At 37.2% G+C, this 12,025-nt stretch overlaps 1 protein-coding gene across 3 annotated transcripts in view; it reads left to right on the forward strand.

Annotated features, from left to right (window-relative positions):
* PTCH1 (patched 1) overlaps nt 1-12,025 on the forward strand; it is a 73,165-nt gene that overhangs the window by 33,523 nt on the left and 27,617 nt on the right. For all 3 annotated transcript variants that reach the window (XR_012052767.1, XM_030257442.4, XM_002194181.7), the window contains exons 8-12: nt 1,128-1,275; nt 2,186-2,317; nt 2,619-2,774; nt 3,346-3,444; nt 4,742-4,867. Coding sequence is in view for 2 of the 3 variants with exons in the window: in XM_030257442.4 (XP_030113302.3) it covers nt 1,128-1,275; nt 2,186-2,317; nt 2,619-2,774; nt 3,346-3,444; nt 4,742-4,867 (661 nt within the window). In the remaining variant the exon portion in view is untranslated. The remainder of the gene's footprint in view (nt 1-1,127; nt 1,276-2,185; nt 2,318-2,618; nt 2,775-3,345; nt 3,445-4,741; nt 4,868-12,025) is intronic.

The following is a 12,025-nucleotide window of genomic DNA, read 5'->3' on the forward strand; positions in this document are numbered from 1 at the left end:
TAAGCAAAGGTGGTGTCATAATTTCCTGCGTCTCATCTCAGAATGATGGTGCATGTCAGTCAGAAAGAAAGCTTTATACCGGCAGCTTTGTTGTTTAAATGTATGTATAAAGCACTGAACAGTGTGTAAAGCACTGAATACCTTTGATCACATTTTAAAATATGTTGAAAGGAAAAAGAAAGGAAAGTAATGTGTGAGTAATGTACTCACTCATTTGACTTCTCTCAGAATTCCAAAATATCCATGGAATGTTTTATTCAGAGTCAATACAGAGAATAGTCTATTTTCATGTCCCTGTATTGTTAATACAGCTTTGAGTAGTAAACAAACTCAAACCCTTTGTCGAAGACATAGAACCCTGGACTTTAGTGGGGGAATAAAGCTGTGTAATTTACCGTTCTCAAAAATGCAGGGCATACTAAAGAAAATGAAGCATTATTTTTTCCAGAGAACTTTGAACCTTTTTAGCATTGGCACAATACATTGATAAGGCTCTCAAGAAGCAGCCAAGTAAGGCACTTCTATTGAAAAATAAAATGGTTCCTTCTCTTATTAATTAATGGTTCCTTCTTATTATTAAGTAATAAGAGCTTCTGAAATTGTTGGATAGAGTTGCATACTGTGGAAATTTGGGATGAATTGCCTTTGTGTATTACAGCTTATTAGGTATGAGGAGTTTAATCTACTACTTCTCTCTGAGGGGTAAAAAAACCCAAGGTCTTCAAATGACATTTTGGCAGCATTTAAAAGGCCTCATAGAAATAACTGCTACTGTGGCATCCTCACAGCAATCTGTCTTATCAAGCATGAATCTTAGAACAGATTTGCAGAGTTATATTATTTTCTCCTGAAACTAATCCTACTGAAAATGTCAAAACTCTTATTAACTTCAGTGAAAACAGATTTAGCCTCAATACTTGCAGTACAATGGAGCAGTACAGCTGCACCAGATACACAGGAGAATAATTATACTCTGTTCAATTTTAATACAAGCATGTGCCCTATAAAATCAAGAATTCAATCAAGCTCCTGTTAGAATTACATTTGGGACTACATGCCATGAAAATATTTTCCTGAAAACACTCTGTTTATGCCTATTTCTACTCTCTCTTCTGTCCATGTCACAGTGCCCAGGCTTTGCAAACCATGTTTCAGTTAATGACCCCTAAGCAAATGTATGAGCATTTCAAGGGGTATGAATATGTTTCACATATCAACTGGAATGAGGACAAGGCAGCAGCAATTCTGGAAGCCTGGCAGAGGATGTATGTTGAGGTAAAATTGAAAATAACTTTGATACTATAGTATAAAATCCTACTGAGATCCACTGCCTAGTTTTTTACAGTATTTCCCTATGGAATATGCTTAAACAAGAACTGAGTCATTGCCTCCATGTTTTTAAGAGGTCTTTCGGTGGTTTGGTGGTTGTTTTGGGTTTTTGTTTTGTTTAGGTTTTTTGGTTTTGTTTTTTAGGTTTTTGGTGGTTTGTTTCTTTGGGTTTTTGGACTTTTGTTTGTTTGGTTTTTTTTGTTTTTTTGTTTTTCCATAGTAAGAAGCTGCCTGGTTATTTCTATGTAAGAGGCCATAAAGGTTTTAATTTTTGCTTCCTGGGACAGTTTTGTTTAGTTGAGCCTGAGAAGAAACCAAAGAGCTAGCTGGAATTTAAAAGCATTTGGTTGGCGTGATTATTCCAAAGGTGTCTGGAAAACATTAGCCACCCTTGGGCTGCTCCCTCAGCAGCAGCCCAGGTGAGGAGTCTGTGTGACAGTCCCTGCCCTCTGTGTCCCAAACCCTGCCCTCCACTGCTCTGTTTCTGACCTCTGCCAATGGCCAGGCAGGGAGGGGCCTGTGTGAAATGCAAAACTGGTGCTGCATTGTGGAGTTAGGGAAAGGCGTTCAAGATAAGTGTTTGTAGTGAGCTGGGCATGCAGTGGGCTTTCCTGAAGGGTGCAAATTCTGTCTCATAATCAGCAGCTTATGACACTGATGTGTTTCCTGATTTTTCTCTAGTATCACATCAGTGCAATGTCTGTGCAGAGCATGGGCTTTAGCAGTAACATTAAGGCAAAAAGATTTGATTTCAGATGTGTGCTGTAGAAGATGGTAATGACTTATTTTGACTAAATGACTAAAATAAAAGGAAAAAATTATTTATTCACACGAAGTTTTATTTTTCTTTTCATAGGTTGTTCATCAAAGTGTTGCACAAAACTCTACTCAGAAGGTGCTTTCCTTTACTACGACCACCCTGGATGACATCTTGAAGTCATTTTCTGATGTCAGTGCTATCCGAGTAGCTAGTGGCTACTTACTAATGGTAATAAAATAAATCTACTTCATTTTCTTCTGTAGTAGAGCAAGGCTTAAAATATACTTTATTGTTACCAGTTTGTAGTCCAGAGTATTTTACAAATATTTTTAAAAAACCCCTATAGTTTGTAAACTTTGCCTCAGGCTTCTCACCTATTCCACTTTGTAACCTCTGTGACACGTCTATTCTGATTAAAAATCGTGTAAGGATCTGTAGGTGGGTGGGGAGAAACAGCTGATGGAGAAGGATCCATTCTAATACTTTGTTTTTTTTCCCCCAAACTCCCCTCCCTGTCTCCTTTCCTTAGCTTGCCTATGCCTGTTTAACGATGCTGCGGTGGGACTGTGCCAAGTCTCAGGGTGCTGTGGGGCTGGCAGGAGTCTTGTTGGTTGCACTCTCTGTGGCTGCAGGATTGGGCCTGTGCTCATTGATTGGAATTTCCTTTAATGCTGCCACAACTCAGGTATTTAGAAGACACAAGTCTGCTGTTAAACTGCAAGTACCCTGTTAATGAATGAACACAATCTTTGAGAAATAAAGTACTGAAAAAATATTTTTACTCTAGATTTTTGCTTTAATTTACCTGTGATAAATTAAATTATCATGCTGACAAATGATAGTGAAGAAAAAACAGGTATTATGTAATCTGTATAATTCTTGCTTGGTTTTTCTGTGTCCCAATACAAGTGGAGGCATCCTAAGTACCTACAGAGCTGCAGATTTGTTTTTACATCTGAATATACCAGGATGTTCAAGTTCTGAAAATATTTGGAATTTAATTTGAATTATTATCAGATATTTGTCTATCCAAAACTTGAATTACTTCTGGTGAGAATCTGTGCCTGTTAATGGTACATTTTAAATTCCTCAGCTCCATTCCAGAATAAAAGTTAAAACCTTTATTTCTTTGTTTCCCTTGGATTTGTGTAGAGTGTAATGTAAAAGTTGCTACAGTTAGCCATTTAATGGCTAGCTGCATGGCAGACCATAACACAATCTATTTGGGTTTTGTTTTGTTTTGTTTCTTCCCCAAGGTTTTGCCTTTTCTTGCTCTTGGAGTTGGTGTAGATGATGTTTTCCTTCTGGCACATGCATTTAGTGAAACAGGACAGAATAAGAGAATTCCGTTTGAGGTAATGACAAAATGGAGATTTGCGGGAAAATAAAAAAGTTTCATATAGGAAACTCATATCCAGAATTAATCAGTGGAGTTGTTTTTTTTTTTTTTAATAGCTTTTCCTAGGGTCTAGTTATTATTATTTCTGTCAAAATAGGAAATTATAGCAGTACATGTGGTCCTAGGACATTTTTGAATGTTCACATTTTTGTTTCCTTTTTTTTTTTTGTAGTGTCTTAGGTTTATTTTCTCTTGAAATTTTAATTTATAAGCTGTTACATAAGACATGCTTCTGTAATCCAAATTCTGCCAAAAATTTCAGTGAAAGTTAATGCAAATCTAGGAACAAACTCAAACAGGAGTCTTGACAATGAGAAGACAAAAAACTCTTAATAAAAGAGTACATGAGAGATAAGGGGGAAAGAGGGAAGACAGAGAGAAGACCTTTACTTTTTTTTAATGGCCCTAAAATTGATTTATTTTTAGTATTTTTCTCTTGATTTTATTTTTCTGAAGTTTATAACTGGCCATGACATTTCAAATCATAGCATATAACTTATAGGAAGTCTAAGGTGTCATCACTTTTATGAGCCTTTACTTTTATTAATATTTTTAGTCTCAGTCCAAATTTTCACATCCAAAGTATATCCTATTTAAAACCAGTGTATATTTGGTGATTTTGTTTTGTATGAGCAGTCTGCTATGTGCTCGCTTGAGCTGGTTTTGTATGCAGGCAGTACAACCTCACTCTATAATCTCTGCCTGCTTCATAATAGCCTGTTGGGTTAAGAAAGGGTCATGTGTTTATCTTGATTTCTTGGTGGGTTTTGTGTGTGGTCCCTAGACTTGGTGGACCTCTTTTTGTTTGTTTTGTTACATATTTTTTCAAGATGTGTGGCTATGTTGTGCCTCTATGCTGTTAATACATGCTTATTTTGCCTGAAAAATGAGAACACCAAGTGATTCCACTGGTAAAAATTAAATCCTTCTCAGCTGCAGATGTATTTGATATATTGTCAGTACCCATTTAGTTTTGTGCTCTGAAGCTAGAATCAACTCTAGTCATGTTTACTGCCCTTGGAAAACTTGAGTGCTTCATCTATGTTCCTACTGAACAAACTTAGTATATATTTTATAGTATATAGTAAACTTAGTATATAGTTTTCTCACACACTCGCAAATGCAAATTTATATTCAGAATTTAATTGTAACAATTTTTCACTGCTACTGTGTTATATCTGTAGGATGACCGCTTCATTTGCAAGACATCACCTTATTCACTTGATTTTTAAGACGCACCCTTTGTTTTGCAGGACAGAACAGGGGAATGTCTGAAGCGAACAGGAGCAAGTGTAGCCCTTACATCTATCAGCAATGTTACTGCTTTCTTTATGGCTGCCTTAATTCCTATTCCAGCTTTGAGAGCATTTTCACTCCAAGTAAGTTTATATCCTGTTTCATTAGCTCTGATGCGCTGTGGAAATGCGATGATGGTACTTGTTAGTGCTGGCACTCAAGCCTGGTTTTGGTGCTGCTGCGGTTCACTGAGCCAGAACCTCACTGCAGCAGCACCACAGACCTGGGCAGCAACAGCTACTGTCTGCCCTCCGTTCTCCTGCTCCCTCTCTCATGAACAGAGTCTCTCACAACCTGCCAGCAGGTGAAGGAATACTCTGTCCCACCACAGCTGAGTAGAATGCAAAACCCAAGCTATATGTAACTAAGAAGAAACAAGTTCCCACATAGATTTGTGTTCTAAAGTCAAGAGGAGTAGGCTGTGGTGTAGTGTGTACTGTAATATTCCTCAGCAGCCATTTAATCCTTTCATTCATATTTATCCAGTTTGCTGCTCTTAAAAACTATGAGCGCAATGACAGTAGTACATATGAATTTGTAATTTTAATAATTACTGTAGCACTTTTTACTGCCTTACTCCCAGTAATTTTAGAAAACTTGGAGAAAACTTAATAATTATGTGTTCCAGATAGGTACAAAGAAAACATGAATTTTATGTGCTGAACCATCATCGTTTGTGCTCCCTATCTTTGTCTTCTTGTATTTGTTTATGATAATATACTTTAAGAAATATGAAATATTTATAATATTGGAGAAGGATTTCTTCTAAAAGTGAAGACTGAAGAAAGATTTGGAAGTTTCTCCCCTGACACAAGCAATTTATAGCACTACAGAGCACTGTACTATTTCAGTAATCATATTTCTTTTTCTCCTCTGGCCTGGCTCTCCATTGATTTTTATTATCATTAAGCCCTTTGTTGCCCAGAGGAAGCAGGGTTGCAATTTTTCCTAACACATGTGGCAATTATTGCTGTTCTCAGAGATTTAAGTGTGCCTGCATTAAACTGTAAAATGGTAAACCGTTTGGGATTGCAGTTATGTTACCGATAATACAGAATCTAAAAAATGCAAAAGCTAAAACCGGAGGCATTAATAATTAGTTTACATTTCCTTCTCAACAGGCAATTTGATAGAGAATAATAGAGAATGTAAAGGCCTCATTGGTTTTCTTTGTCATTCTAGCAGATGCTTATGGCAACTAAACCTAGATGTTTAGTCTTGAATGGTTAATGGTGTTTAGCTCTGCTGGTTTGCCAAAACCTAGATGTCTTTTCTTACAGATCATTTGATATTGAATTGTTTTATTTTATAGAATTACAGAATACCTTGAGTTGTAACAGCCAACCCAGTCCCCTACACCCTGAGTAGGGACATATTTAACTAGATTTCTCTGGGCAATTTGCTCCAGCGTTTTCCTACCCAAATTTTAAAAATCACTTCTTTCTTATATCTAATTGAAATCTACCCTCCTTCAGTGTAATGTCATTCCCCTTGTTTTGTCACTACTTACCCATGTGAAAAGCCCCTCTCAAGCCTCCTTGTAGCCCTCCTTTAGGTATTGGGAGGCTGCTGTAAGGTTTCTCCAGAAATTTCTCTTCTCCAGGCTGAGCAATCCAAATTATCTTTTGCCTTTTATCAGAGGACAGGTGTTCGATCCCTCTAATCACCTTTGTGACCTTTCTCTGGCCTCACTCCAACAGGTAAACATGTCCTTCCTGTGCTGGTACCCCAGGGCTGGATGCAGGGTTCCAGGTGGGCTCTCAGCAGAGCAGAGGGGCAGAATCCCCTCCCTGGCCCTGCTGCCCACCCTGCTCTGGATGCAGCCCAGGACATGTGTGGCTTTCTGGGCTGGGAGTGCCCATGGCTGGGTCATGTCCAGCCTCTATCCCCCAGCACCCGCAGATCTTTCTGGGCAGGGTTGCTCTCCATCTGTTCATCCCCAGCCTACTGGGATGTCAGGTACAAGTGCAGGTGCAGCGCCGCGTACTTGGCTTTGCTGAACCTCATGAGGTTTGCATGGTCAAGACTAAGCTTGATATGTGAAATACTTTTGGTAGTGTATCACTTCTTCCACTGGAAGAAGTTATTTATGTGTCCTAAGTCTTTGTCCCAATTTCAGATATTTGATAGGTACCTTCAGCAACTAACAGGATAATGTGCGTCATCAGACTGTAGTACCTGCTTTACAGAACTTTCATCAGCCTGAATGCATTTCATAAAGAAGTACTCAACACAAATTGGTCATTTTGTTGTAATCTCAGTGCTGAGCTGTTGAGTGTGAGCCACCAATACTAATTCTCTCTTATCTGATCAAATTTTGCTCATTTTTTCTTTTTTTCAATCTTCAGTGTCAGAATGTGGCAGGTTTGTCTTTGGAGCATATGTGGAGACAATAGCTGTAATTGCTACAATAATCAGTTTACTTACATATGCCTATCCTAAAGTAATTTATTTTTGCCTACAGCCATTGCCATGCTACAGACTGAGTCACTGAAAGTTTAAAACAAAGTCTGCATAGCAAAATGACAAACAAAAAGTTTCCAGTGAGATTTCAACATACTGTATTATTGTATGAACATGTTGATATTATTCAGAATAAAGACATCAAAGTCTTTTATAATGTAGTGATTAATATGGAAATTATATGTAGGAACCCACATGAGTGTTCAGAAATTAGGGTTTGAATTGCTCAAACTTCTCTCACTTGGTAATTTTTCTTTGCTGGAACACAGTAGCCCTGTATAGATATACACAGTGTTTGCTGTATACATATATACTGTGTTTGCTGGAACACAGTAGCCCATATATATATACACACACATATATATATATATAAAAGAGGTGAAACGTGCAAAGAAGGAGCAGTGGGAGACTTAGATTCATTGGTGTCAGAGCTGCATATATGACTGATACACTTATTAGTTAGCAACCACTAAAATGAAATCCTTTGTTGTTAGGAAGGAGTATTTATTAGTTGCTTTGCCTAGCTTCACCAGGTAAAATTGAAATCAGGTGATACTTTGATCTCAGTACTTGGAATCAGAGAACCATGGCAGTTTTGGTGGGTGGTCTGTATTTATGCATGGATTTCTTAATTTACAGTCTCCTTCCTCTTTCTTTCTCTTACTCAGACTTGTTTAAACAAGAAGTCCTTGCTGTCTCTGATGGTTTCCTAGCAAAACTTAAAAAGCAATAAAATACTGGTGCATTTGCTTTTCACAGATACTACCATCTTCTCATCTAGATAATGAATTTTTAACAGAGGGGCTTGAAAAAGAAGGATTGCTCTTGACCTTGTTTTGCTCTTCATTCACTTTTCTTAAGACATTACAAGGTAATTGTCAACCTTTCCATAATTTTGAGGCCCAGTATTGGTAAAATAACCTGGCTGCTGAGGGAGAAAAAATTCCTGCATCTGCAAGATAAACTTCTAGTTAGAAACTCATGTTTTGCACAACAGTTCTTCTGTTTCAGCTTCTGTGATATTCTCCAGCTGAAGCAGTTCATTGATACCTCTGAACTGGTTATTTACTTTATGGAATGCAAACACTTCAAGTTTGATGCTGTCTTAAGAGTCTGCTAGGGTTAGCTCTTTCCAAAACTTAAAAAGTAGAATTTAGTTCTTTCGAAAGTGAGATCTTTGAAGATCTCACTTTCATGCACAAGTTTACTTGCACAAGTAGAGACTGTTTTAGCTTTTTCCCTGTTCTAATGGGTTTTTTTGTTTTTTTTTTTTTATTTGTTAATCTTATTAGGCCCTTATTTAAGCAGTTTTAGGGCTTTGAGACTGCTGAATATTACCTAAATACTTTGTCATAAGAATAATCTCAAAAGAATGCTCAAGACTCTAAAGGAGTAGGTCCTGAATTTTCAGACATGATTTGTTTCTTAAAATGGTGGTGAAGGAAGAGGTTATCTGAGAAATTTTCTTACATCAGAAACAACCTTCCCTAGCAGCAGAGGAATGGTGTGGATCCAGTAATGAGCAGAGGTAGAACTTTTCCCAATAAATGTTAGAAATAACATTTTCCCTCATCACAAGAATGACAAGTTTTTTTTTCTAAATGTGGAAGTCCATTACCACAGTGGTGTGTTTCTTGAGGGAAAGAATGTATGCTTTTAGGTTCATTCCATTATCTTACTCTGCTGAAGTGGTTCATCCCCCACCTTTATCCACACCATTACCTTTCCTTGCCCCTGACACGAGAATTTAACAAGCAAAATTAAAGCCTGAGGGAAAAGGGGGCAGGGGATGATGATCTGAGTCTGCACCGTGTCAGGAGGGAGTTGCAGATAGAGAGCAGTAGGGTGGAAGTTTTCCTGACAGACCTCCTCATCTGTTCATCACCTCTGGCTATGCAGCACACCCGGTCTCCTTGGGTGGGCTGCCAGGAACGGCACATAGCAGCACATACTTCAGCGGGGCCCCAGCACATACCTACCATCCTGGCTCCCTGCTCCCTTGCTGCCTCCAGCACAGACTGCCATTCTTCTGTCTCCGTTAACAGTTGCAGCAGCAATAATATTTTTAGGCTATGCATTATGAAAAGATGCAAAAACCGTAGCGTGTTTCTCAGGAAGTGACTAACATAATTTTTTCTGATTAATGGAATTTTTTTACTGCTCTCTGATCTCATTTCACTGAATGCCTTCATTTTGCACCCTTGAGTAGGTCCCATTTTATTCCTTCTGGACTAAACTTACTTTCGTTGATTTCCCAAGGAAAAGGTCTGAGGCCTTTTTCTTTCCCATTTGGCCATTGGTCTCCAAAAGTGTGAGAGAAGATGCCCTGTTCTCAGAAATCCTAAGCATGCTTTCAGCTTGGGTGCTGCCTGTACTCAGGAAGCTCTGCTGCCACGGTTCCTTGTTGCTTTTACAGATTGTGGTTGTTGTCACAATCTCAGTTCTCGTGCTTCCCCATTCCACAGCACTTTGTGTATGAATGTTGGGAGGGCAGCAGTAGCAGATGCATTGGGTCAGGGACTGAATCATTCCTCAGTAATTCATCCTTTCCTCTCCTTATCAAGTCAGAGGGTGTTGTGGTGTTGTGGTGGTTTTTTTTTTTTTTTTTTTTTTTTTTTTTTTTTGATGGGACAATGTATTATAATGAATTAATACAAGAACTTAGTTATGAAAGCTGAGAACTGTTAATCCTTGTAACGCTGAGTTAAAGTGGGTGAGATAGAGTATGCAATATATAGGAAGTGCAATATTAAGCTGTAGGAATCTATTTAAATTAAAATCAGAACAGAGATTGCTTGGAAATATTTTACTTGCAGGATGGTTAGTACAACACAAGGATAGCACAGTGGAAAATCTAGTTGTTCTAAAAAGAGATGTAAGTAGGCAGATTTACTGCACGTTGTTGGATTAGTTTTGATGCTTCCTAAAAAAATCAAATATCAATATAACTAACTTTAATGGCATCTCTACCACACAGTCACACAGTTAAGTATTAGTTTTCAGATCTAGTAATATTGGCGATTCAAGGATGTTGGAGTCTAGAGAGGGAACTGATATGGCATGAAGTATTTGCAGTTTATAGAGCAGAAACAGAGGACTTCTGTTAGTTTTTCAGCCATGCTGAGAAGAGTAAGAATTATTGAGTCAGACCTCAGCTATTTTTTCCAAATCTCAGTAAATCTTAGCTGATCCTTGATACAAGATCTTGGTTAGGCACGACTAATTATTCATGTTATATGAGTGATTCAATCTTTTTTTGGTTTAGCACCAGCAAAGAAAGCAGTTGTAAGAACGAGGTCCAACAAACACCTTTCTTTCAACAGAAGCCATTTGTTTTTCTGACAGATTGAGTTAATTCTAGAACACATCAAAAGCAAATCTCTTAATTTTAAAGTCTTGGCTATGACCTTGCATACCTTTCTGTGTGAATATTCATAAATCATTAAATAATCATTGGATCTTTTCTTACAAAGATGACTAAATACTAATTTGGTTTCAAGATCCAAGTAAATTCTGTTTTAGTAGCCATGTCTAAAGACAACCAGCAGTATTCAAATCTTACTTCAAGCAGGCTGGAGACCAGAAAAGAGAAACAGAAATAAAACCAGCTTTTGTATGCAGTATATTTCTGATTGAAATTACTAGAAAATACTTACATAAGTAGTTAATTCTGTCATTTTAAGAACAGTAAAAACAATATTTAAGCTTTTTATTGTATTCTGGCAATTTCAAAACTGCAAAAATCATTCAGGGTGTTATTACTTTGATTTTCACAGATAAATTTAAGCAATTTATGTAATTTAATTGAAAAGCAACTCAAGAATTTTTAAAACATGGATTTTGGATATCACATTGCTTGTACTGCTTGTACTGCCATTTCTCAAGATCAAAAGAAACCTTTTTTTATTTTTTTTTAAATACATCACATTTATTTTGGGTCTTCTTTGTGGCCCAGCTTTTGTTCTTCTTTAAGACTGTATTTATCCAAGTACTCATTATTTCAGGAGTTACAGGTGGAGGCACTTGATAGTTTATATATAGATAGCTTAACATGAAAAGGGGCTACTATTGGGATGGCTACTGCTTACCAAATGGGTAAAACATAAGGCTTTCAAAGGGGTTTTTCTTTTCATTGGTTGGTGGCTGAACAATTTTTCCCCCAGTGTTTCTCCTACTCTTACAACTGTCTTCCACTTCCCAGTGCCCAGCTTTCCCTTTGTGATGGGTATGGCTCCTAACAATTCTGCATTACAAATAAATGCTATCAATAATAATGATAGATGCTGCACCACATATGTTTATGGAAATTCTCTGGGAATCTCTGTGTGGGAAAGGGTTTAGAGTATGGTTTGAAAGGAGGTGGGCGGGGAGGTTGTTTTTTTCATTATGTGATACTTGCTTTACAAATTAAATCAAGTATTCTTGTTCTAATTTAAGTCTCATTTTGGAAGACTGGCTCATAAATCAAGCTCTGTTAAACAAAGGCATATTAATACATATATTTGCTGTGTGGTGTCGGTTTAATTTTGATTCTACTTTAAAAATAATCCCTGATAAACTCAAAATATTGCTCTTTCTTGGCTAAACTTTTAAGTACGACTATCAATTGCACAGTATTTCACTAAAGTGATCTGAGTTTTTTTTTTTTTAATTTACTGAGATCTTATTTTCTAATTTAATAACATGTTTTAATATTATTGTGATACTTAAATTGCTTCAGATCCCATAAATGTAAAACCTTCAGTTCTAGTTTCAGGTTTGCTTCCATTTTATTTTGC

This window comes from Taeniopygia guttata, chromosome Z (assembly GCF_048771995.1).
Source record: "Taeniopygia guttata chromosome Z, bTaeGut7.mat, whole genome shotgun sequence".
In the NCBI taxonomy this organism is placed as follows: domain Eukaryota; kingdom Metazoa; phylum Chordata; class Aves; order Passeriformes; family Estrildidae; genus Taeniopygia; species Taeniopygia guttata.